We start from the raw sequence: 25780 nt of genomic DNA, 5'->3' as shown, positions 1-25780 counted from the left end.
TATGTAAGCCTTTATTTTGTTTTTAGGACATAAACTCTGAAGTTTTTAGGAGCACATCTGCAACTTATTCTAAGCTGATTCAGAAAATGATGGTCGGGGGGAGAGGAAGGAGACAAGGAGGGACAGAGAGAGATGGAGGAGAAGAGACAGGGAGGGAGCAAAAGAGAGAGAAGTGAAGAGGGAGAAAACGATAAAGCAAACATGGAAAGAAGTAAACAAGTTAGAACACCGATACAGCATATATGGAAAATATTTGTACTTTTATTTCCACTTTTCTGAAAGCCTGAAATTATTTCAAACCAATATTAGAAAAAAAACGAGAAAAGAAAAGGGGAGCAGGGAACTAGAAAGACAGCTAGGTGCTCTGGACAGCCAGTAGGGATTGCCAGCTGTGACCTTCCCTGTAGAGACCTGAATCGGGTGGTTAAGGGGCTTCTGATGTCGGAATTTTTTTAGCCTTTTTCCTGGGGGCTCCCTGGTCAGTTCTCCTGCCTGGGTGGGGGGTGGAAGGACAGATAGGCTGCCCCAGCACAGGGGACGGTGTGGAGCATCTGTCGTGCCCACATGCCCTTGATTCCCCAGTTTTCAGTGTGACCTACTATTCCAATCTTTGAGCTGCCCCTGAAGACCCTTTGACTTACTCTCTCCAGGGAAGGAGTTTCTGATCTTTTGCTGGATCCTGGAGGGCCATCACCTGGCCATTACCTGGCTATGAAGATTGGGGTGCCGGGGGGGGGCAGGGGGGAGGGATCGAGTTCCATTTGCGCCTTCTTTTTTAAAATTTAAATTCAATTTAGTTAACACACACTGTATTATTAGTTTCAGAGGTCAAATTCAGTGGTTCATCAGTTGCATGTAACACCCAGGGTTCATTCCATCACGTGCCCTCCTTAATGCCCATCACCCAGTCACCCCATCCCCCCACCCCCTCCCCTCCCGCAACCCTCAGCTTGTTCCCTAGAGTTCAGTGTCTCTTAAGGTTTGTCTCCCTCTCTGATTTCGTCTTAGTTTTCCTTCCCTTCCTCTATGTTCATCCGTTTTTTTTCCTTAAATTCCACATATGAGTGAGATCGTATGGTATTTTTCTTTCTCTGACTGACCGTTTGCTTCTTACAATGGCCTTTTAAGACTTACCCTTATTTCAGCCTCCCCCCTCCCTTCCTGAAGGACCTAGTGCCACCAATTCCTCAACTCTTTGAGAGATTTTGGGGTGTAAATTGTGATGGTTCTCGGTATTCTTCGCTGCCAGCTTAGGATTCCGTTCTTTTGGTCCTGCTAAATTATTTGCTTTCCAGCTTTCGACATTTTTGTTTCTATTTTTCTCCTCTCGTTTCCTCCTGTGTGGTAGTCGATGCCTATTAAGAATTCCACTTACTCTCATTTTGGTAGAGGTTACAAGTGTTCAGTCGTGATTTTTAACAGTCAGTCTGTGCATAAATCTCTCTGCATTCTTGACTACTTCCTTTGGGTAGTATCCCAGAAGTGAAATTACTGGGTAGAGTACGCAATCCTTTTTGAGGCTCCTGGTGAACTTTGCCAAATTAATTTTCAATAGGATTATATTTTCACCGAATTTCCATGACTCGCCTCTTTTCCTGAAATTTTCCCTGCCTTGGGTAGGATCATTACAAAAATAAAATACAAAAATATGTGTTATTTTAACCAGGGGAATGTGAACTCACTTTTGGCACATATTCCCCCCTTGAAAATGATTTTTCAGAGAGAAGCTCCAGGTAGGGGCATGAGGCAGGAAGGTGGCTTCAGATAAAGAGGGGGCATGCAGGGGTGTGAAGGGGGGATTTTAACTTGTGCTATACGCTCTCTCTACACGAGGCATCGTGGCTTCTGTGTAGAGGGGAAGGTAGCGGAAGCAAGGATGTGAGCCCCAGGTCTCTACTGCTTTCCAGTGTGGTAGGGGTGGTCCTGGTTGGAGTATGGGCACATTCACTTGGGCCAGTTGACCGAGAAGCAGAGAAACAGCAGCAGCAGTAAAAAGCCTCCTGGTCCATGAGCTTCACCCTAGAGTAAGCCCCAAATGGGAGACCTGAGTCATCCTTTTTTTTTTTTTTTTAAGATTTTATTTATTTATTTGGGAGAAAGCAAGAGAGAGAGAGGGAGAGCACAGAGGGAGAATGAGAGGGAGAAACAGACTCCCCACTGAGCAGAGAGCCCGACATGGGGCTCGATCCCAGGACGCCGGGATCAGATGCTTAACAGACTGAGCCACCCAGGTGCCCCACGAGTTGTCCTTTTAATCCAACTCAGTTTCCACGTGTTTTTTTCGTGGTCAGGACCATCTTATCACACAGGTAATGCTTTCATGTTTTGGGCGATGTCTTTTGTTGTATACAGAACTGCTCCAATATGCAAGCCAGCTTCCTCACCTGGTGCCCAGCCAATTTCTGCCTCATTCACCGAGTTGCTTTTTTTTTTTTTTTTTTACTTTTTATTCTGGAATAATTTCAGACTGACCCAAACGTTCCACACCAGCATACAGAATTCCCATCCGATTTCCCCTAAATGTGAACATCTTACCAACCATAGGACAATTATTAAAACTAAGAAATTAACATTGAATAGATCTTAACTGGGATTTCACCACTCATCTCACAGAGAAGGGGAGAAGCAGCCCACAACAGCTGGGAACTGGCCCCTTGGTGGGGCTCAGAGCTGGCTTGGCCGTCACCTCGGGGCCTCTGTGTTCTCGAACATAAATAATCGCTCAGATCATGAACATCAAACAAGGGCACTCTGTGACCTCAACAAATCAAGACAAACCAAGGCCACGCTGTACTCATGTCTGGACACAAACAACAGCACGGACATTGTGGAACCCCAAATAACCGAACGTCCCCCTATCCTGGCTACGATGAGTCTCTGCTGCTTTACTAACTACAGTGTTAGCTTGCTTCAGCCCCCCTGCCCTAGAGGTAAGATTTATGGAGGTGCGCAGTCATGGATTTACCCCCACTTGTTGACAGCATCCAATCCAGAGCAAAGGCCCACTCCCTCGAGCCCTCCCCAAACTCACCTAACAAGCTCTACTCCTCTACAAAGTCCTTTCTGCCCCCCTCTCCCTGAGACATCTTATGGCGCTGCGTGGTGTGCATTTCCCCCGTTGCCATTAGCAATAAACCCAACCTGTTCCACTTGGGTACGTTTTGGCCGGTGGGTATTGACACCACTGATGTCCCTTTTCTGGGCCAGGATCCCATCGAGGACCCAACATTGCATGTAATTCTCACACTCCCAGTCTGTGATAATTCTGTAGTCCTTCCTTACCTTTCATGGCCAACTGTAGGATGTCCCTCAATTTGTTGGGTCTTATCTCATGATTTGATTGACGTTTTGCATTTTGGGCAAGAAAACTACAGAAGCGATGCTGCACCCTTCTCAGGGCATCATCTCGGGGGGCACACGATGTTTCTGTCACTTATCACTGCTAAGGTGGACCCCGATCGCTTGGCTAAGGTCGTGTCTGCCAGGTTCCCTCACCATCAAGTTACTATTTTTCCCTTTGTTCTTACGGAGTAGACTCAGGACAACTTTGAGTTGATGCAAACGTCCTGTGTCTCCTACTTTCATCTGGTTTTAGCCCCCACTGAGGATTCTTGCCTGTAATAGTTATTAGTGTGGTGTTGGCCAGGTGGTGATGTCCCACTCCCATCGTTTCTTCTACACTTATGAATCGGATTTCTACTGTAATGAAGAGCTCTTGTCTCCCCCACTTATTTACTTATTCGAGGATTTATATCGGTATGGTCTCATAAGCATTGATTTTATTTATGGATTATAATCTGTGACTATCACTATTTATTTTGTAGTTCAGATTGTCCCAGATTTGGCTACTGGGAGTCCCTTCAAGCTGGCTTCTGTGCCTCCAATTTTTTGAGCATTTCCTTTCTTTCTGGCAGCACAAGATTATTCCAGACTCATCTTTTGCTTTCCTAGTCTTGGAATCAGCCATTTCTCCAAAGAGCTCTGGTTTCTTTTACTGGAGAAACCCAGACCTGGACACCAGGGAGTGGGGTGTCGCTGCTTATAGGCCTTCTCAGAGACAGAGCTGGGAAATATATTTCTAACCCTCACGTCTGTCTTTCTGTATCTATCCATCTGTGTATCTATAGCAAAACCATGTGTTTTTAGTGATACCTCTAATTCCAGTCCAACCTTAGAGGTTTCAAGTTTGCTTTCCCTCTTTCCTTGTTTGTAACTCCTTTCTCCAATGGTAAGACACCTGTCTCTCATTATCCACAATATATTTACTTACTTGCTCAACTCTTAAAATAATTTTGGAACAGCTGACCCACATCATAGGAAAAATATTTACTAACTAGAGCACAATTGTTTGTGCGTGGTTCTCTGTCTCCTCTCTCTTTCTAAGTTGAGGTGAAATTCACATGGCACAAAATGAACCGTTCGAAATCGTGCGCGCGGTTCTTTTTGCCTTTAGCCTTATACTGTTGTAGTCGAAATGCTGACTCTTCAAGTTACTTAGGCTAGTTCTTCGGTGTGGTTATCTTACTCATGTGTCCCACAGTTAGGTCCGCTCGTTATCGTGTGTATTACACCTTAGTGCAACCCGCATCCTGGGGGATCTTAATTATTTATTTGCGGGTTGGGAGAGGCATTTCCGTGGTTCTAAGAGTCAGATTTGTACAACAAGGTATACTCAGAGAACGTTCACTCTCTCTTTATCCCTACCTCCACTCCCATTCATCTCTTCTTTCCACCCCACTCCCACCACACCCTGTAGGTAACCAATCTCATTAGCTTCTGGTTTATTCTCTCTTTCTCTCTCTCTATGTATGTATTAGATAATATTTTATATGTTATATATATTTTTGTATAATATGTACTTGTATCACAAGTGAGCAGATACATAAATGTTTGCTTATAGTCTTTCTTTCTTTCTTATATGAAAGGCGGCATCCTCTAAATACTCTCGTGCTTTGCACTCATGTTGTCCTCATTCAGCTCTATATCTTGAAGACCATTCCGTGTCAGTTCATAGAGATTGTCCGCATTTGGTTGCAAAGCTGCATGGCACGCCATTTTGTGGAGGTATCGTGGTTTATTCAACCACTCTCCCACGTACGAGTATTTAGGTTGTTTCCAGTATTTTCGATTACAAGCAACACTGCAATAAATAACTTTGATGCACTGACTTTTGCGACAGGGGCTGGTGCAGGATCTGACACCCTAGTGGGACGGGGGTGCTCCCTCTCCTTGTCTGCTCCTGCAAAGGGGGCGGGGCCCCTTGAACTGGTTGCGCAGCTCCCCTTCGCTGGCCCGTTCCTCTCATTTGCCTTTTGGAAGGTCATCGTACCTGCAAACTCACGGCCCCCTGCCTGGGCCTTGACCCTCCCACATGTCGTGCAGCTGCCACTGTTCTTGAGCAGCGCCCTCAAGAGCTGCAGACAGACCAGGAGCATACTGTGTGCACGTGAGCCCCGCTGCGCCAGTATATGTGGGCAACAGGCCTGAACTGGGCAGAAAAGGCACCTCTCCGCGCACAGGCCGTGAGACAACAGCTTTCAACGGGCCAAGATGGCTTCCGCATTGCTCTTCAGTACTGAGCACGGATGGGCTTCCCGAGGCTCCCGACATCACCTGCTTGAGGAAGCAGTCCCCTCTGAGCCTGGGGGAGGGCTGGGCTGGGGAGGTGAGTATAGTGGCTGCCCAGCTGTCATTCATGATCAAGCCAGAATCTGGTTAGCAGGAGGGGTTAACAGTGGCCCCAGTCAGACGGTCTACCAGCCTGCGGCACCCTGGCTTCCTTACTGGTCCTCTGGGCTGGACCAGAGCCTTGGGGGCAGAGATGGGGGGCCCCCCAGAGCCTGCAGCACTCTCCTTGGCTCTGTGAGGAGCCCTTTTGGCTGGGAGACCCTCTGTTCTTGCCCTACGTTTGCCTTCAAATACCGGATGCGTACAGGGGCCTGGCTCTTGAGAGACATCGTGTTATTGAAATAGGACAGTAACCCTGCGAGGGTAGATCCTTCCCTCCCCATTTCATGCAGGCTCAGAGAGGTTAAGCAACTTGCCCAAGGTTACACAGGAAACTGCCGAATCGTTACTTGAAACCAGGTCTGTCTGATTCCAGGGCTCTTTCCCAAAAGAACACAAATCCAACAGAGTGTCGATTGATTTATTTAGCAAACCATTTATTTTTTAACCCTAGAGGAGACGTTCAGGTCAGGCTCCCGGAATCCCCGATGGGCTGAAGTCAGATGCTACAGGGGAGGAGTGGGAAGCAGGAGACCGGAAAATGGGCACTTTGAGTGAATCGGTTGAACCAGTTTCCTCCTTCAAAGAGTTGGACTTGCCGGCCAGGCTGTGGTTAGACCCACGACGTTGTGGCTGCAGCGGGGGGAGGGTGTTCTCGTAGATCAGTTCCTTTGCCACAGTGGTTCGGTATTTTGGATGCGGCCTCGGGTCCCGCACCTAGTCCCCTTGGTGGTGGAGGTCAAAGGAGGCGCCAGCGACCCCAGGAACACCGCTCAGGTGAGGAGTTAGTGTCTCAAGCTCCCAGGGCCAGCTTCACGGGCACGCAAACCCTACGCAGTCTCATGGGGCCAGTGCTTAGTTTCACGCTCTGTTGTCTGGCCAATCTTAAAAACAGGAGGCCCCACTTTTTCTTTTTTTTTTTTTTTAAAACAAGTTTTTTTTTTTTAAGATTTTATTTATTTATTCAACAGAGATAGAGACAGTCAGTGAGAGATGGAACACAAGCAGGGGGAGTGGGAGAGGAAGAAGCAGGCTCATAGCGGAGGAGCCTGATGTGGGGCTCGATCCCATAACGCCAGGATCATGCCCTGAGCTGAAGGCAGACGCTTAACCGCTGTGTCACCCAGGCGCCCCAGAGGCCCCACTTTTTCATTTTGCACAAGGCCCCCACAAATTAGGTAGCTGGTCCAGCAGGCAAAAAAGACAGTAGCTAGCAAAACCCTCAAGGAAGCATCTCTGTCCTGCATCTGGCCAGCGACATGTGTCAGTGTGTTTGGGCCACTGTAACAAAATAGCATAGACTGAGTTGGGGGGGGGGGGCTTCTAAGCAACAGACATTTATTTCTCACAGTTCTAGGGGGCTGCGACGTCGGAGATCAAGGCGCCGGCAGGTTCAGTGTCTGGAGAGAGCCCTCTCGCTGGCTCGTAGATGGCCATCTCCTCTCTGTGTCCTCATGTGGCAGGAGGGGCGAGGGGGCTCTCTGGGGTCTCTTTGAGAAGGGCACGAATCCCATCCATGAGGGCTCCACCCTCACGAGCCAGTCACCTCCCAAAGGCCCCAGCACCTAATACCATCACACGGGGGGTGAGGATTTCTACAGAGGAATTCCAGGGAGACACAAACATTGAGTCTACAGCACATAGTATGTGACAAACGCCAAGCAAAACGGCCTAAGGAGTGCACTCCTCGGCCTCAGCAAGAACATTCTTTGAGCACCTGCTCGGTGCCCACCACACTGCTGTGGAGAACGCAAAGGGCCCTCACCCCTGCCATCTGGAGGCTGCCCTCAGCTGGATGGGAGGGTGGGACACAGAGCTCTCTGGAATACCCTGAGGGTCAGCTTCAGATGGGCACAGACCGATGGTTCAGGGGTACAGACAGGGGATTCAGAAAGGGCTCCCTGGGGGCCGGGCTGTCGGGAAAAGCTCTGGGTCAAGGTGGGACTCAGGCAGGATCTTAGATGATGCGTGGGACTTAGTCAATGGAGAAATGGAGCCGTCTGAGCCTCAGCCCCGAGGAGAAGCACCTAACACACTCCCTCCTGGTCTGGTCTGGCCTTTGAACCCATCACTATACACCGGACTTGGGCAATATTGCGGGTTGGGTTCTCTCGAAGCGGACACTAAGACGGGGTTCGGGGTGCGTCTCAGTTTCCCGTAGCTGCCCTAGCAAATGGCTACAAAATGGGCCGTGTATACCAACAGAAATGTTTCCTTCCATGGTTCTGAAGGCCGGAAGTCAAAAGTCAGTTTCACGGGGCTGAGAGCAAGGTGTTGGGAAAGGTGGTTAATCCTCGCCCCTCCAGACCGAGCCAGAAGGCAACCGTCTCAAAGACTCTCAGGCAACCCAGGCCTGCCCTTCCAGAAGCCTGGCCTGCCGTCCTCGCTGTCACGGTTGCCCCAGAGGTTAGTGCCTGGAGCGGTCAAAAGGCAAACCCCCAAGACAAGCAACCTAGTGGACGATGAGATAGGACTTTTCTTGGCCCGCCTTTAAATGTGAGTGAAGGGGCCCAAACTGGGTAGGACAGGGTGCGAATCAGCAGCCGAAGGGGAAGGCAAGAGGAGCATGGACTATCTCAGCAAGTTGCTCCTCTTCCTGGGCCTCAGTTTCCCCGTCTGTAGTGAGACTTACTAAGTCAGGCATTCTGACCTAAAGGTGGTGATTCAGAGGGAGAAGAGAGGAGGCCGACTAGGAGGTCCCTAAGGGGAGGGGGCTGACAGGGAGGCTGGACAAAGGTCCAAAGAGCCCCCCACTAAGGCTTGAGAGGCCGGGGCAAGAATCCACATGGAAGCCCACATACCATGTGACTAAATATTTCAAAGGTATAAAGCAAACTAACAAACTGGAATAAAATACGTTCTGTTGGCTGACCTTGAAAAAAATACTGTTACAACGACCTGTAAGGCCAAGTTCAAGTGAAAATTCTCAGACTCCTTCGATTGCTACACTGGAGGCCGCGGTGAGGCCAGAGCTGGCCTGGGCCCCGTCTGTGGCTGCCGGGTGCCGCTCACAGGCCTCCCGCTCGGGGGAGCGGAGCTGGCTGCCGGCCCTGCGCTGCCTTCTGAGATCTGTCTTTGCGGTGAGGCCAAGGCCGCGCTTCCCACGGGCTGTTCCCTGCCAACGACTGAGCGCAGCAGGGCCTTGTGGAACCTTCCTTTAGATAGCACAGATGCCAGTCTTAGAATACCCCCACTGACCTTCTCTCCCTCACTTGGGCTCAGACCGGCCATACCTCCTTCTTCCCTTCTACGCAGGGATCTTCTTTAATACGATCCTTGCCTGTCTCACCCTGTCGTGACACCTGCTTCTCAGAGGTCCCGGATGAACACACTGACCCCCAGCCCACCGTTCATCTCTTCTCACCCGGGGCTCCTTCCCACACCACGAGGTGCCTCACAGGAGCGCACGGGACCCCAGGCACCCAGAGTGTGGACCTGTCCAAGCATTTCCTCACCCCGTGGCAGTGTGGGGAGCACGGCAGGAGGGCTAGTGCAAGGGCACGGGGTGCAGGAAGGGGGCCCCTCTTGTTTGAGTCTGACATGATCCTGGCCAGGGGCCTCGCCTTCCCCCTGCCTTCCCTCCGTGTCAGCCTCCACCTCCATGGCTCTGTCCCATGGGTCCTGCCTGCGTACACTTTGGGAACACCCTCTGTAACCTCCTGCACGTGTCCTTGGCCCTTCACACCCCTGTCTTCTTTCACTGACTCGAGTCTGCTGAAGAACAGAGGACAATGAGGCTCGGCGAGGTCCAGTGAGTGTCCACGGTCGGGTCTTCTGCCGCCCGGCCCCTGGCTTCTCCGTGACGCTATAGCCAGCAGGGGCAACCGCACTGTGCGGCACAACTCCCCTCTGGTTGTCAGCGTGTTCCTTCATTCCCAGGAAATGAAGGTGCATCTCTCCGAATGTCTGACCCGCCTGGGCAAGGGAGGGCCAGGGACCTTGTCCCCGGGGGCCGGCAAGTCTCCAGCCCCTCAGAACTTATCATTATACTTGCAGTCTGGGTAGCGGTAGGCGAATCTGGGGTCACAGGTTCTCAGGGGCCTCAAGATGTCCTTCAGCCGGCTGGCGGCCCCAAGGACTTCGGGGTCGGGGCGGGCATCCTCCCCGCACTGGTCAAGTGCGCTGTCTATCTCCTCCTGCACGGGGGAGGGGAACTTCCGCTGGAGGAGTTGGGGCAGCAGCTGCCGACAGACGAGCACCAGGCTCTGCTTCTCCGGGATGCCGTAGCAGGAGGGCAGCTCGGCCTGGCAGCCCGAAAGCAGGCAGCTAAAGACGTCTTTACTCTCTCCTGCCCCGGCGGCTGCTGGGCTGCCTAGAAGAGAGACGGACAATATTACACACCCTACGACCTGTGCTCCTTGCGGGGGGGGGGGGGTGGTGGAGGGGGGGAGGCACCACTAACGGGAATCGCTGGATGAATGTTTAGTGTCCTAGCATCTCCTGTCACCAGGGGATTTAGAGCTTGGGGACACAGTGGTCCCTGCTGAGGACAACACGGGAGAGGGGCTCTGTGCTATGGCAGGAAGAGGCCGGGGCCCAGAAAATACGCCGATCCCTGCCGGAGGTTGGGTTTCTAACTGTAGGGCTCGCACCCACACCGCGATTGTCTCCTTGATTATTACGGAATGAATGGACACAGGAACTCGCTGGGACCCGTCATCTGCGCTTGTGGGGTGCAACGTTGGGAGAAACAGCAGGCGATGGCAGAATATGCATTCAGGGGGACCAGCCAGGCTGCCCAGCACAGGGGTTTCTGTAGCCCCAATATTCTGCCATCAGCCTCGTTTCTTCTGACTCTGATTCTTCTTAAGAAAGGCAACTCAGGAAATGAGTCGGTGCGGTTCCCCTGGTCTGTCTTCGGAGGCCTTCTCATATCAGCAAAATCAGAGATCAGAGAAGAAAATCCCCTGTCCTGTGCCTGGGCTCAGCAAACGCGGTCACCGCTAGAGACAGGGATGTTCGAAGAGTTCTAGAACCCTGGCTGAGCCTGTGTAGGCGGGGAGAAACCCGATTCATTCACATACCACATTCGATGCCATACTTTTTAGCTGGAAAAGTTTAGAAAAAGCAAAAGTACCAAAATGGGTGGCCCCGTGTCCCAGGGAATCAGCCAGATAGGCACGTTTCAGATAAAGGCTAGAAGCTTCTGAGAGAGAGGTTCTGCAAAGGCGGATCCAGAGGCCCTGCGTGTGTGAAGGGGGGGCAGGGCAGGTGTCCTGGGTCACACAGACCGCAGGGGACACCAGCAGCGCCCTGAGGGTGTAGGCGGGGCAGGGCCGCAGGGCACAAGGCCGCCATGGACAAGGTCAAGGCGAGACAGAGTCGAAAGGGGGAGGGGGACCTTTTACGAACTGGGACTGCTCTCGCAGTGAAAGGCCCCGGGGTGCGACCCTCCCCTTGGCCCCCCCCATCACCCCTCCCTAGCTCCTGTCACCCTGACTTCCCCTCTGCCCGCTGCTCAGCCAGGCCCACGCCGGGTACCTTCCTGCCTGTCGATGACGCCCAACGCGCTGGCGTCGCGGATGAACAGCTGCCCGTTGTTCAAGATGCCAAACGTGCCCGCGTCCACGTGGGTGAAGTAGAAGAAGTAGTTGAGGTCGTTGGTCCTCAGGGACTCCAGGACCCCGAGCAGCTGGTAGGCCAGGTCGGCCGCCTGGTCCGGGCCGGCGCCGTAGAAGTCCCGCAGCGGGCTGGTGCTGGTGCTGACGGCGAAGCGGCCGCAGGAGCCCAGGTACTTGGGCAGCGGCCAGCCCTCGGCGCCCGGGAAGATCTGCGAGCGGGGCGGAGGAGGCGTCCGAGCGCGTCGGGGAGCCGCCCGCCCTGACCCCGCTCCCCCGGCCTCCCCCCGGGGGTCCTCGCCGGCCCCCCTCCGGCTCCAGAGGCCTCAGCCCCTTGTCCCCTCTTGGACCGGGTGCCCCGCGTCCCCTTCCTTCCGCTGTGGATGGACGGCTCTTCCTTCCTTCCATACGGCCCATGCCAAAACCACGACAGTGGCCCTTTGGGGCTCGAGTGTTTTGGGAACCAGGGCACTGGCTCTGGGTGAATCTGCCTCACTGAGGTACCTACCTATTCACAGATGCCCCCCCCCCATTTCTGGAACCTTCTGACTGCCTGACACTGATCTCAGGAAGCACACAGCCCTGGTGGGTCTCCTTTGTGTCCTCGTGAGAGCACCACATTCGTGGATTTCCGAGACGGAAAAGGAAGGAGGGAATCCTGGCTGCTGTTTTCTTGACTGTTCATGGAAGCAGCTGTATTCTAGAATGGTGTTTCTTTAAACGAGGGGGAAATGACAAACTCTAAGTACCACTTTTTTTCTTCTTTTCCTTCTTTAAAAAAAGGAAGAAGAAGTTATCCCCTTCTCCGACTATTTACTGTGGTCTTCTGCCCATGTTAACCCACCCACCTGTTGTAAAGAACCTTTCTTGCTTCCCCTGACCACCCAGGACCTCTCCCATCAAGGGCGGCGGAGGGAGGGCCCCGGCCCCAGCCCCCTGGCGGGCTCTGCCGGCGCAGCCCAGGGTCATCCCGGGGTTGGACAAGGGGGACAAGATCCCGGTACTTCCCGGGTGGGGGGCCCAGGGGGAATGGAGGGACCCGGCCCAGGCCTCTCAGGAGTCCGCTGCCACCACCGAGGTTAGAATGCTGGGAAAAGGAGACGCCCCGAGAGGGACAACCAGCAATTCCTTCTCCTTCTCTAAGATTTAAAATGCCAGGGTTACTAGGCAGGTTTTAGCATATGGACCTTGCAGTCAGACAGCTCTGGGTTTGGGTCCCATTGCTGGCATTAGCTAAGTGACTGTGGTCAAGTCACCTCACGTCTCTGAGCCCCACCTACCTCAACTGGAAAAGGGGACAATAATATTTCTGTGGGGTTGTGGAGTTGTGATGTAAAACATTCAACAGAAAACCCGGTACACAGCGGGTGCTCAATAAGTGAGAGCACCTCATTGATTGTATATCACTATATATAATAATTATTCATATATTAATAAATATGCATTAGATGGTAAGTTATATATTAATAATTATATATCACATTATATTATTATTAATATATTATATAGTTTATATATTACATATAGTTTATATAATTATACATTATAATAATAAACTATATATGAATAATAGTATAGATTATTAATATATATTATAGTCATATATATTATATATTGTAAATCTATATTATATTATAATTATATATAATATATAATAATATATTAATCATATAGATTATAATGTATATAATAATTTTATAAGTTATGAATCTATAATCCATAATCTTTAATCTATATAATCATATAGATTATAGTATATATAATCTATATTATAATACATAATCATATATTATATATATGATTATTACATAATATACATTATGTATTACATATATTATAACCTATATGATTATTATATATCATTTTCTATATATCATATTATATTATATGTTACATATTATATTATATAATAAATATATAAGTTATATATTATATAATTATATATAACAAATAATATATAATAATTAAACATCATATATTATATATAATAAATAATGAATGAAATAACTAAATAATAAATAGATTTAATCAATGATATAACTAAAATACATAATGTAACAATTAATATATCAATGATTATTGATTATGTATAATTAATAATTATATACAATTATATTTAAAATTAAATTAGAATGATGAAATTAATAATTATGTAACTAATTGTGATAATAAATATTAAGTGTCTTTGTTGTGGTGTCTTCCTCCTCTACTTGCATCTTCTCCCTCTCCTTTCCCCTCCCTCTCCTTTCTCTCCTCCTTCCCTTATTACTCTTCCTCCTTCTGCTCCCCCTCTCCCACCTCTCTCTCCCTCCTCTCTCTAGCCCTCTTCCTTTTCCCACTCCTTCCTCCTGCTTCCTGGTTTCCTTTGTTGCCCACAACGTGAGTGTCTGGACCCTTGGGGTTTGGGGGAAGCAGGTGTGACTGGGTTCCACACGCTCTGCGGATGCTTGCTGACTCGCTAAGTGTCTGTCTCCACGGCTGGATTGGAAGCTGCAAGGAGATGGGGGCCACCATGACTGCGTGGGATCCCCAGGCTCTAGTGCCCCCTCATTGATTTGACCATTCCCCTACTGATGGACATCTACAATACTTCCGTTTCCTCTCCTTCCCAGGTACGGCTGCAGGGCGCGTCTCCAGGTGGTGGCCCCAAGGCTTTCGGTAAAGGGGAAGAGAGCTCAACCCAGGGCCTGCCCCCTTGGAGCCCGAGCCGAAGCCCCTCCCTGGGCGGGGGTCAGGGCGTACCTGCAGAAGGATGGGATGAGCACTGACAGCCAGGGTGTAGAGCAGACGCAGCTTGTCGCGGTCAGTGAAGTGGCCCATGAAGATGCTGCCAGCGTCGGCCACCTCAGCGTAGCGCCGGACCACACGGTCCAGGAGTCGCTGCGACGGGCAGCGCAGGAAGGGGCTGGGCAGGCCCTGCAGGGGGTGGGTGGGAGAGACCCCAGGAGGGGGAAAGGGCGCTGAGCTCTCATGGGGGAGCCATCAGGACAGGGCACTCTCTGCCGGTGGGGGAGACACCAGAGTTGGGGGACAAGATGGGCTTTGTCGGGGAGAGTCCCCGGGGTCAGGAGGGGGGGCGTCTGGGCACTATTGGAGGGTGGAGTGTAAGGGGCTGTGCAGGCACTGGCTGCGGGGCCTGGGGAGAGACCCCGAGGGCCAAGGAGAATGGACTGAGCCATCCTAGGGGCAGGGTAGGCGGACCCTGGGCAGGTGGGCGCCCCAGCAAGCACTCAACGAGTTGGAGCACCTGCTTCTCCGGCACCACCGCACGTCCACGCTGCCTCCCCACAGGCAGCCAGTCTCAGGCTGCATTATCAGATCAGCCCTCTGCCATTGACCTTTTTGATTCCGTCCACCATTTCATGACAATGTCACCACACTCGTGACACTACACACCTGAGTGTCTTCCCATGTGCCACTTCGTTCTTTTTTTTTTTTTTTTTTTTTTTTGGTGGAAGAAGTCATGCTTGCCTCATTCCACATCTTTTTTTTTTTTTTTAAAGATTTTATTTACCCACTTGAGAGAGAGCACATGTGCAGGGGGGAGGGGCAGAGGGAGAGGGAGAAGCAGACTCCCTGCTGAGCAGGGAGCCGGATGCGGGACTCAATCCCAGCACCCTGGGATCATGACTTGAGCCGAAGGCAGACACTTCACCAAGCCACCCAGGCGCCCCCACTTTGTTCTTCTTGGGATAAAATTGGGAGGCACGGACGTATGTTTATTTCCCACGATATTCCACCCCGCCCCTGTACCTTTCTCTGCGCACTGAACAAACACAATGAACCCAACCTACTAATAAAAGAAAAGAAACATAGTTAAAAATAGGGCCCCGGGGCCCAGTTGGCCTGCATTCAGCGCCAGCGCCACACCAACCGGCTGGCTGTGTGACCTTGGAAGAGCTCCTTACAAGCCTCTCTGTGCTCTGGGTTACAGGTTAAGGTGAGGGTGCCAGGAACAGCCCACTGAGAGATCACGAGGCTCCAGAAAAGCTAACAGGTGTAAAATACTAGAACAGTGCCTGGCCAGCAGTAAGCACTCAACAAATGCTGTCTGCTCTTATTAAATTAGAAAAGTCTAAACTCGGGAGGCCTGGGGGGCTCAGTTGGTGAAGCATCTGCCTTCAGCTCAGGTCACGATCCCCGGGTCCTGCCCCGGGCGGAAGCCTGCTTCTCCCTCTCCCACTCCCCCTGCTTGTGCTCTCTCTCTCTCTCTCTGTCAAATCAATCAGTCAATCAATCTTGAAAAAAGTTTGAATCATTGAACATTATATCAAAAGCTAATGATGTACTATACCTTGGCTAATTGAATTTAAAAAAAAGTTCATATTCCCAGCATAGAGAATAGCGGGGATAGCCAGGGATAGCAGGGATAGTAAGTCAGGCTTTGTGGGTGAGAACAGGATTTTCAAATTCTAAGAGCCTGACTTACAACATGACAGACCGAAGCCTGAAAGACGGAGGGCAGAAAGTGTGCCCCCAGGTGTCTGTAGACGCAGAAAGTGTGCCCCCAGGTGTCTGTAGACCGTGTTTGCAGGCTGCCTGCCCGGCGGAGGCGCTGGCCCAGGGAGCCGTGGGGGGTAGGTGGCCAGGGGCGGTCTCCAGAGCCCCGGACACCCGAGCACAGGGCAGGACCAGCAGCCTGGAGCCCTCCCTCCGCCCAGCCAGCACCCAGGAGGGTAGAAGCACCACTGGGAGCCGGGAGAAGTCTCGAGAGTCTTGGAGGTTGACGAGGGCATGGACCAGTTCAAGGGGAAGGATGCTCAACCATCCGGGTCTGCTTGGGACTGAGGGTGTCCTGGAACGTGGAGCTTTCCGAGCTAAAACTGGGAACCCGAGACAGTTGCTCTCTACCACAGGGTCACAGATGGACAGTGGCCGTGGGCACATCTGGCTTCTCTGGAAGCCAGCGTGGACGCTTGTTGAACCACCATCAGCCGGGTACCCAGTGAGACCCTGGGCTCCCCAGGGAGGGAGGAGGCTGGTCCAAATTCTGAAGTGACTGGGCATGCTGAAATATGACCGGGGTTGCCTGACAGTGTTTAGATGCCACTTCCTACTCCCCAGAGGGCTGGGAGCGCAGGAGTTTAGCTCTGGGAGAGAAGATGAAAGAACATTCCATGCTTGCATCTCTGAGCCTGTGAGCGTCCAATTCATGGGTGCTCCAGCCTTCGGGAATGTGTATAGATGGGAGGAGAGGGGATGAGCCCACCACGTGCCAGGCAGTGGGGTGCGAATTTCCTATGCTATTGCTCATTTAATCTTCCCAGGCACCCATGGGGCAGGTGCCATTATGAGCCTCCTTTTGCAACCGAGGAATTGGAAGTCTGCTGAGTCTAGGTAAGGGTTGGATTCAGGATTTGAACCTGGTATGGACTGCATGTCTGTTCCCTGCCTCTCCTCCACCCGCCACTCCCCCCCCGCCCCCCCCCCCCCGCTGCCAATTCATATATTGAAACCCTAATCCCCAGTGCCATGGTATCAGGAGGCGGGGCCTTTGGGAAGTAACTAGATCATGAGGGTGGAGCCCTCATGATGGGATTAGTGCCCTTATAAGAAGAGCTGTGAGAGCACCACGGGAGGATACGGTGTGAAGGCAGCTGTCCGCAAACCTGGAAGAGAGCTTCCCCTGGGAGCCAATTGGCTGGCACCTTGATCTTGAACTTCCCAGACTCCAGAAGTGTGAGAAATAGTGCTCTGTTCTTTAACCCACCTAGTCTATGGTGCTCTGTTATAGTAGCCCGAGCTAAGACAGAACCCAGTCCGTTAGACTCGAATGTCCTAGCAGTTTCCCCTGTATTAGGTCCTGTCCCACCTCTGGCCCCATAAGCTCCCTAGGTGGAGACCATAGAAGATGATTTGAAGCTAGGACAACATCTCTTTTGCTTCTTCTTCTTCTTCTTTTTTTTTTTTATAAGATTTTTTTGTGTTTATCTGACAGAGAGAGAGAGCGCACACAAGCAGGGGGAGCCGCAGATGGAGAGGGAGGAGCAACCTCCCCGCTGAGCAGGGAGCCCCACGCAGGGCTCGATCCCAGGACCCTGGGATCATGACCCGAACTGAAGGCAGATGCTTAACCACTGAGCCACCCAGGCGCCCCCATCTCTTTGCTTCTGATAGTTTTTCCAAGGCAGCCTGAAATTTCACCATTACAGATAATCATTGGGGACCGGGAGAGGTTAGTAATCTCTTCTCTTCTTCGAGAGACAACTTTCAAGTGAAAATACCTCTGGGAGAGGTAGGCCATAAGAACAGCAATAATAATAGATCATTACTGAGTGCTAACTATATGACAGGAACTGTTCTAAGCCCCTCACACGTAGTGTGTTCTTTCATTTACTCCTTACAAGAAGCTAGTACGGTACGTACTATTAATATTGATGAATTCAAACATTTGCTTGGACCTAGGAATTTATTTTTTCCTTCTGATTCTAAAAGAAACGAAAACAAGTCCATGGGCCCCTCCAAATCTTCTTGGAGGACAGTGACGTCCAGGCTGAGGCCTGAAGCGTGGGTAGAGTAAACCCGTAAAGAGGGCGGGGAGAGGATTCTGTGCAGAGGGAACACCTTGCATTCCCCTTGAGTTGAGAGCAAATACGCTGGCCTGCAGGTAGGTTAGTGCTCCCTGAAGGTGAAGTATCTCCAGTAACAGTTGACAGAGAAGAAGCCCTGATAGCAGCAACGTTGGTGTCATTTTAAGGAATTTTGATTTTATCCAGGAGGGATAGGAAGCCGCTGAAGGCCCTGAGCAGGGGAGTGATATACTCAGATAGGCATTTTAGGGAAGTGATTCTGGGTGCAGAGTGAAGTGTGGATTCAGAGGAGTGTGTCCAAGACCAGTATTTATGGACTTCTGGATGTTAGTGAGGCACATGGCTGCCCAGAATAAAGATTACATTCTCAAATTCTTTTGCAGCTAGGCGTGGTAGTGTGGCTATGTACTGGTCAATGAAATATAAGTAGAAATTTCTCGGAAGGATCCTTCAAGGAAGAAGGTGTATCCTTCTTCATTCCTTTTTTTTTTTTAAAGATTTTATTTTTATTTATTCGACAGAGATAGAGACAGCCAGCGAGAGAGGGAACACAAGCAGGGGGAGTGGGAGAGGAAGAAGCAGGCTCATAGCGGTGGAGCCTGATGTGGGGCTCGATCCCAGAATGCCAGGATCATGCCCTGAGCTGAAGGCAGACGCTTAACCACTGTGCCACCCAGGCGCCCTTCCTTCTTCATTCTTTTTTTTTTTTTTCCTTCCCCTGGCTGGAATGTGGAAATGATGGCTGGTGCTTAGGCAGCCATCTTGGGCCAGGGCATACTAAGTATTGTAGAACAGCAAAATGAAAGTAGCCCAGATCCCCGAAAATCAAAGAGCCACTACATTAGCCCTGGACAGCTATGTATCAGTTTCTTTTATGTAAAAGAGAAGTATATTTTGATCTTGTTTAAGCCACTGTTATTTGGATTTTTTGTCATATGCAGCTGAACATAATCCTAAATATCACAGGAAGAAAGAGTGGAGGTGGGAAAGTCAGGAAGATGCAGTGCTCCAGGTGTGAGATGAGAGAATGAACAGATTTGAAGATATTTGTTGGTGGTAGAATTTATAAGCCTTGGTGACTGGCTGGATGGGGCAGGAGGAACAAGAAAAAGGGAGGTGTCAGAGGTGGTACTCAATATAAATGTGGACAGCAGAGGTATCATTTGCCGAGGTGGCTTTATTTTTTAAAATTTTTTAAAAGCTTTTATTTATTTGTTTGAGAGAGAGACAGCACCAGGAGGGGGCAGGAAGGGCAGAGGAAGAGGGAGAAGCAGACTCCCCAATGAGTGGGGAGCCCGACTCAGTGCTCGATCCTCAGGACCCTGAGATCATGACCTGAGCCGAAGGCAGGTGCTTAACTGACTGAGCCACCAGGCGCCCCATGAGGTTGTTTTAAAACATGTTTACAAACTCTTTGACACTCCTCCCATCGAAGGGTGAAGTCTAATTCCCTACCCTGGAATCCGGACTGGCCTTGGTGACTGGAGTCTAGTGACTGGCACACTTATAGGAGTGATGCTACATGACTTCGGAGCTTTGGCCCTGAAAGGTGACTCAGCTTCTCCTTGGCTCTCTCCTGTCCCCAGCCACCAGGCTGTAAGGAAGCCCAGGCCACACGGCGAGAAAGCAAGATCCCCAGCCCTCACCCCAGCGGAGTGCCCAGCCCTGACTTGCCAGCCACGTGACTGAGCCATCTTGGAACTGGCTCCTCCTGCGCTGCATTGAGCCGCCCCAGCGGATGCCAAGTGGAGCCTGGGGAGCCTTCCCCTCTAAGCCCAAATTGCGTATTTATGAGCAAAACCGATGATCGTTGTTGTTTTAAGCCACCGAGTTTTGAAGCGGTTTGTCACATGGCAACAAGTGATATATTTGCAGAGAAGGTTCTGGGCCATCTCTCGACCTATAGCCAGAAAAGGCTTTAAAACTGTCTTGTACCCTGATGCCCTTTACAGTGGTGGCAGCTGCTGCCCAGGGTCCCACTCAGAGAGTGGGGCTCCATCTGGTTCCTTTCGGCCTGTGCTGGCCACGCGCAAGCCCACAATAATATTGGCTAATGGCAAACAGAATTGGGAAATTAAACATTTTTCAATAAAATCATGATTCATTCCGAAGCCATACAGCCTTTTGGGGGATGGCCCATTGCTCTGGAGTTTCCAAGTCACTCCTCCCTTCCGTGTATGTGGGCTACAAGGCTAACTCAGCACCTTCCAAGGAGAGGCAAAAGGACAACCAAACTCTGGTCCTCTGTTGCGCCTCCCCTCCCATGCCCACCTGAATTTCTCATCCTTCTATTTCCGGTCTGGTGCCATCCCTTAGGGAACCAGCCAGCAGGTCAAAGTCTTGACCGTGTGGAGCTAGTGACTGGGCTTTTGCTCTCCTCTACTGTCATCTAACAGGGGCCTTCTGTGCAAGAGGGTACAGAGAGCGATGGTCACACTTCTCCAGCACAATCCCTAACGGTCTGTATGTCAGACAATAAAATTTACTGGGTATGTCCCTGAGATGCTGTTTCATGTGCCAGCTTGGCCAGGCTAATGTGCCCAGTTATTCCATCAAACACCAATCCAGGGGTTGCTGTGAAGATATTCTGTAGATGTGATTAATATCTACAGTCAGTTGACTTAAAGGAAAGGCGATCATCCTCGATAAAGTGGGTGGGCCTGATCCAACCAGTTGAAGGGCCTTAAGAGCATAAGGAAGGTTTCCCTGAGGAGGAGGAAGAAATTCTGCCTGTCGATCGTAGTGTCAGTTCCCGCCCAGGGGACTCGGCTTACTGGCCTGCCCTGTGGATCTGGGACTTGTCAGCCCCCATAATCGCATAAGCCAATTCCTTGAAATAAATCTGCTTGTATGTGCGTGTGTATATATATGCAAACACATATACATGTATATACATATACATATATAAAATATTGTGTGTTATATATATAGATTATGCAAAAATATATTAATCATTTGCACCACATTAATATTCATTAATAAATGATTAACATTGTATTTAATGTATTAATATACTATATAAGATATGTTACACAAAGATTATACACTCCGCTAAGGGAAAATCACTTGTTCGTTGTGGAAGTGACGGCAACGAGATCGAAATCTAGATTTGCTTTCACCTTTGAAGCTTCTAGTGAAATCGGAGGACACAAGACGTAACTTCCGCAATGAGTTGTTTGAGCTTCGGTTGGCTTTTACCCACATTCTCGAGTGTGTTGGCTCAAAAACACATCACCAGCCACCAGGACTGTCCTCATGTAAAGGGTTCTTACCAGAACAGAATCACTGATGGTAAATCGTCTAGACAAACATTTCGTGACCCTGTTGGAGGTACTTAAGAAGTAAAACAGCTATGCTTGTTGTTCCTTTCTAGAAGCTAGAGATAAGAGAGTTCATCCGTATGTGGAGCTAGAAGGGGCTCTCCCCTCCAAGCAGACCACAACTTAAAGTTACATGGTCTGCAAGCCTCATGCCAGAATTGCCCCCGCTCCTTCTCAAGTTCCAGCCCATGGGTGAGATTTGCTCGGCCTGAGTGTTCCCACCAGAAGTGGAAGATGGCAGCAGGGGCCCACGTCTCAGCTGGGGGTTTGACCGCCGACCACCAGAGAATGTCACGCACACGCTGCCCATTCCCGGTGGGTTTGGGACGATGGCATGGGAGCTGCTTGCTGCAGAAGCCTCTGTGGTGATCACGATCGGAAAACATGGTTGCAGGACATGGTTGGGGAAAGGAGAGGAACACTTAGTAGAAGTTTTAAGTGTCAGGCCCTGTGGCAAGCCTTTTCATGGACGCTATCTCGACATACGCAGGGACCTTGAGCCTTTAGTTCTCTCTTGCCCTGGTGACCATCCGGGAAACTGAGTGATTGCTTAAAAAAGGGCTTCAAAAATCTGTGGTAAATTGGGGCACCTGGGTGGCTCAGTCGGTTAAGCGTCTGCCTTCGGCTCAGGCTCGGGTCATGATCTCAGGATCCTGGGATCCAGCCCTGTGTTGGGCTCCCTGCTCAGCGGGGAGTCTGCTTGTCCCTCTCCCTCTGCCGGTCCCCCTTCCCACTTGTGCTCTCTCTCGCTCTCTTTCTCTCTCAAATAAATAAATAAAATCTTTTAAAAATTTTGTGGAGAATGCAATGACATTAATTTTCATAACCCATGCTGGCAAATGCAAATGGTAGACTGTATTATCACGCCATCTAGCAAAATGCTCCCATTTTCCAGATAAGCCATACGAAGGTAAAAACCAGGAAAGGGAAGCGACTCTTTAAAGATCATTATGCTTATTGGTACCCTGGGATCATGACCCGAGCCGAAGGCAGACGCTTCACCAACTGGGCCACCCAGGCGCCCTAGATGCCTCCGTTTTTATACTTCTTATGTTGGGTCAGGGATGGGTGAAGATACTAGGATTGCCCGTTTAGTTATTTTGGCCAGGAAATAGTGCCAGAAGTTATGCTGCTATGTTGTCCATTATCACATGGTAGAAAGACTAGAGAAGTACTACCTCTTGTCCCGCTATCTCTTTGAAAACTGAGCACAGAGCTAGTTTACAAGCCTCACAGAACATGCATGCAAAAGGCTTGGCATGGCGAGAGGCGTGTGTTTTGCATTCAGCAAATGGTACAAATCATTGTCACCATCATTGTCCTCAGTATAAGCGTCATCACTGCCACATTACAGATGCACCTTCTTTTTTTTTTTTTTTAAAGATTTTATTTATTTGACGGAGAGAGAGACAGCCAGCGAGAGAGGGAACACAAGCAGGGGGAGTGGGAGAGGAAGAAGCAGGCTCCCAGCGGAAGAGCCTGACGTGGGGCTCGATCCCAGAACTCTGGGATCACGCCCTGAGCCGAAGGCAGAAGCTTAACGACTGAGCCACCCAGGCACCCCTACAGATGCACCTTCTAACCAGCCATGGTACTCTCCACGCCTGATGTCACCGTCTAGCTGAAGCCTGCCCCTCCATGGCCGCATGCTTAGGCAAACAGGGCGACGCCATCTTTGATGGGATTGGGGGTGCCTGGTGCGAGTGAGGTACCAGTGAAGAGCTAAGGCAGTTTTTCTGACTTTGTTTTGGAATTTAGATTTGGGATCCATCTGAGAAACGGGGGATGGGGAAGAGCTGTGGAAAGAAGCAGGGGCGCCATGAACCAGGGTAATTGGGAGCCCAGGAGAGACTGGCTGAAGTGCTAGATGCATGGCTGCCAGACGCCAGAGTTGCCTCAGGTCCCAGGAACTTCCAGGCCCAGTGTTAGGCCGGGGATGGCCTTACCACAAACCGCTTTTCCAGAGAGTGGTTTCGCTGAACCCAGGTAAGCCAAACAGTCCACCAACTCACAAGAAGGTGGCCTCATTGAGGCACGAGGGAAGGGCAATGGGTTTGGATTGGAATCTTGGCCCGACAGAGACTCAGTTTCCTCTTATGTGAAAGGAGATGATAGTGCCTCTTCTACCTCACAGGAATGGCAGGAGGACTCGGGAAGACAGTGGGTGCCTTATAGCCATCCTAGCCCCAAGCTCATTTCCCGTATTAATCGTCCCACTTGGGTCTGGAAGACTTTGGGCTGTTTCCCAAAAGCAAATATTACTTGGAAGACAAAGATTTGCCATGACTGAACATATTTGAACACTTGCTCAGATGGAAGTAAATGTGGAGAAGAAAAGAACACTAGCTGCTCTCAGGAAGAGAATCTAAGGCAAGAAGCGTGGCTTTCCTTTGTAAAGACCTGAAGTCAGCAGACTGAGGTCATAAAGATGGCTGAAGGCACAGCTGGCTTCAGGACTCTGACCTCTCCTTCCAAGGACATAGTCAGCTGACCAGTGGAAAGCGCCATGTCGGAATGAGAATTAGTTTTCACTTCTCAGAATCTGTTCTTCTAAGGCTTTACCGAACATAAAAACAAGGCAAACAGAAAGGATTTCATGTTCACAACTTATGACACACGTGCTAAAGACACCAGATGTGCTAACTCAAGTCACTTTACCCCCTTTTTATTTTATTTAGTTAATTTATTCCTCACCCCACCTTTTTAAAAAAGATTTTATTTGGGGCGCCTGGGTGGCACAGTGGTTAAGCGTCTGCCTTCGGCTCAGGGCGTGATCCCGGCGTTCTGGGATCGAGCCCCACATCAGGCTCCTCCGCTATGAGCCTGCTTCTTCCTCTCCCACTCCCCCTGCTTGTGTTCCCTCTCTCGCTGGCTGTCTCTATCTCTGTCGAATAAATAAATAAAATCTTTAAAAAAAAATAATAATAATAAAAAATAAAATAAAAAAGATTTTATTTGTTTACGAGAGAGAGAGAGAGAGAGCGAGCGAGCACAAGCAGGGGCCAAGGGCAGAGGAAGAGGGAGAAGCAACCTCCCGGCTGAGCAGGGAGCTCAACGTGGGGCTTGATCCCAGGACCCCAAGATCATGACCTGAGCTGAAGGCAGACACTTCGCCGACTGAGCCACCCAGGTGCCCCTGGTGAACCTTTTCCAGGGTCACCACCATCTTCCCCATCAATGGATTAAGCCACAGGCCATGCCCACACTGTCTATAGAGAGTGGTTAACCAGTGCACTTTTTCCCATGCACTGGGAGGAAAGAGGCTTGCAAAGTTGGCCATGCCGTGCACGTTCATTGTCAGACGTTCGAACAATATGGAATCATACAGTGTGAAAGTGAACAAGAGCTCCCGTTACCGCCCCCAGAGGCTACCATCGTTCTATGTGGGGATGTATAAATACACAAATGCAGTGATACGAGAGAGAAAAAAAAAGAAGAAAAGATCAGAAGTCAGCTTTTCTAGTGAGAAGGCTGCCCTGACCGGCTCGATTTGGAGGGCTGAAGGAAATCTCAAACTAACGAGTTTTTACTCTTAGTGAATTTACTGTTCTCAAACTCTCCTAGCACCCGGGGGGGAAAAGAGAAAGTTCGAGTGCTAATAAACCTCTTTGAGTTGACTTTCTGGTTACACACCCGAACACCTTTTACATGATTTAGTTGTTAAATACGCTCGTGAAGCAGGGTTTAGGTTAATTATGTATCAGAGTTAATCAGTGTGTCGTAATTAAAACAATGATGATTCACGGACTGTACCGGTTATTCCGGGTAATTAAGCTGAAAGTTACAGAATGTTTCCTCAAGCTGCATTGTGTTCAAAGCCAGGAAAACCCATTTGGTTTTTGTTCTTACAAGAAACAGCTCACAGTTCTTTCCTGCTCCAGTAGACGGATTTTCCTCCCTTTTACTGAGATGCTTTCTAATTGTTTTTTCATCTGGAACCCCGACCCTATGTGAATGTTCTTGGTTTGTTAACTTTTCGTTCTGCAAGTGCCGGCTGCCACAGCGACTATTTGATAGAAACCGCTTGGATGACTCAAAAAGTTTAGACATCTAGAGGCCCCTGGGTGGCTCAAGTCAGTTAAGCGTCCGACTTTTGATCTCAGCTCAGGTCAGAAGTTCGAGCCCCAAGTTGGGCTCCGGGCTGGGCATGGAGCCAACTTTAAAAATAAATAAATAAAAAATAAAAAGTTTTGGCATGCCCCTTTACAGGCACGGCTCATCATCCTCAGCCACTGTCACTGGCACTGGAGAAGGGAGGGAACTTTGTACAGTAGTTGGTCTCCTCATCATTTCGATGTGGCTTTGACGTCATGATACGGTGGATCTATCATCGGCCCCTTCCCCCATTGGGAAGTTTCTCTCTGTAGTGTTTGCCTGCACTTATCAATTCCCGTCCCTTACAGGTCAGTCACTGATGGCGAGTTAGGCTTGGAAGAGTAGAAGCAGAGACCAGAAATGAGCCAGGAGCAGGTCCAGAATTTGGAGTTCACTTTGGATCCCCTCCGAGTGGATAACCTCCCCAGGAAGGTTGTATCGATGTGAACACATTAAATTAAAAAATAAAACAGGTTTAGGGGCGTGGGGCAGGGTGCAGGCTATGGAATGTTTCCCTGGCACAGAAAGGCCCGGCTGTGGCAGAGCTCTG

At 50.0% G+C, this 25780-nt stretch overlaps 1 protein-coding gene across 1 annotated transcript in view; it reads right to left on the bottom strand.

Moving 5' to 3' along the window:
* Nucleotides 1–6632: 6632 nt before the first annotated feature.
* Nucleotides 6633–25780, bottom strand: part of DIPK2B (divergent protein kinase domain 2B) — a 41169-nt gene continuing 22021 nt past the window's right edge. Inside the window, exons 3-5 of the mRNA XM_045812873.2 lie at nucleotides 14028–14201; nucleotides 11209–11497; nucleotides 6633–10039 (exon numbers count right to left, since the gene is read on the bottom strand). Of these exons, the coding sequence (XP_045668829.2) occupies nucleotides 9699–10039; nucleotides 11209–11497; nucleotides 14028–14201 (804 nt within the window). The 3' untranslated portion in view covers nucleotides 6633–9698. The remainder of the gene's footprint in view (nucleotides 10040–11208; nucleotides 11498–14027; nucleotides 14202–25780) is intronic.

This window comes from Ursus americanus, chromosome X (genome assembly GCF_024610735.1).
Source record: "Ursus americanus isolate L20-20 chromosome X, mUrsAme1.1.p, whole genome shotgun sequence".
Classification (NCBI taxonomy): Eukaryota; Metazoa; Chordata; class Mammalia; order Carnivora; family Ursidae; genus Ursus; species Ursus americanus.
The sequence above is the reverse complement of the archived record's forward strand: the minus strand, read 5'-3'. Positions and strand labels throughout refer to the sequence as shown.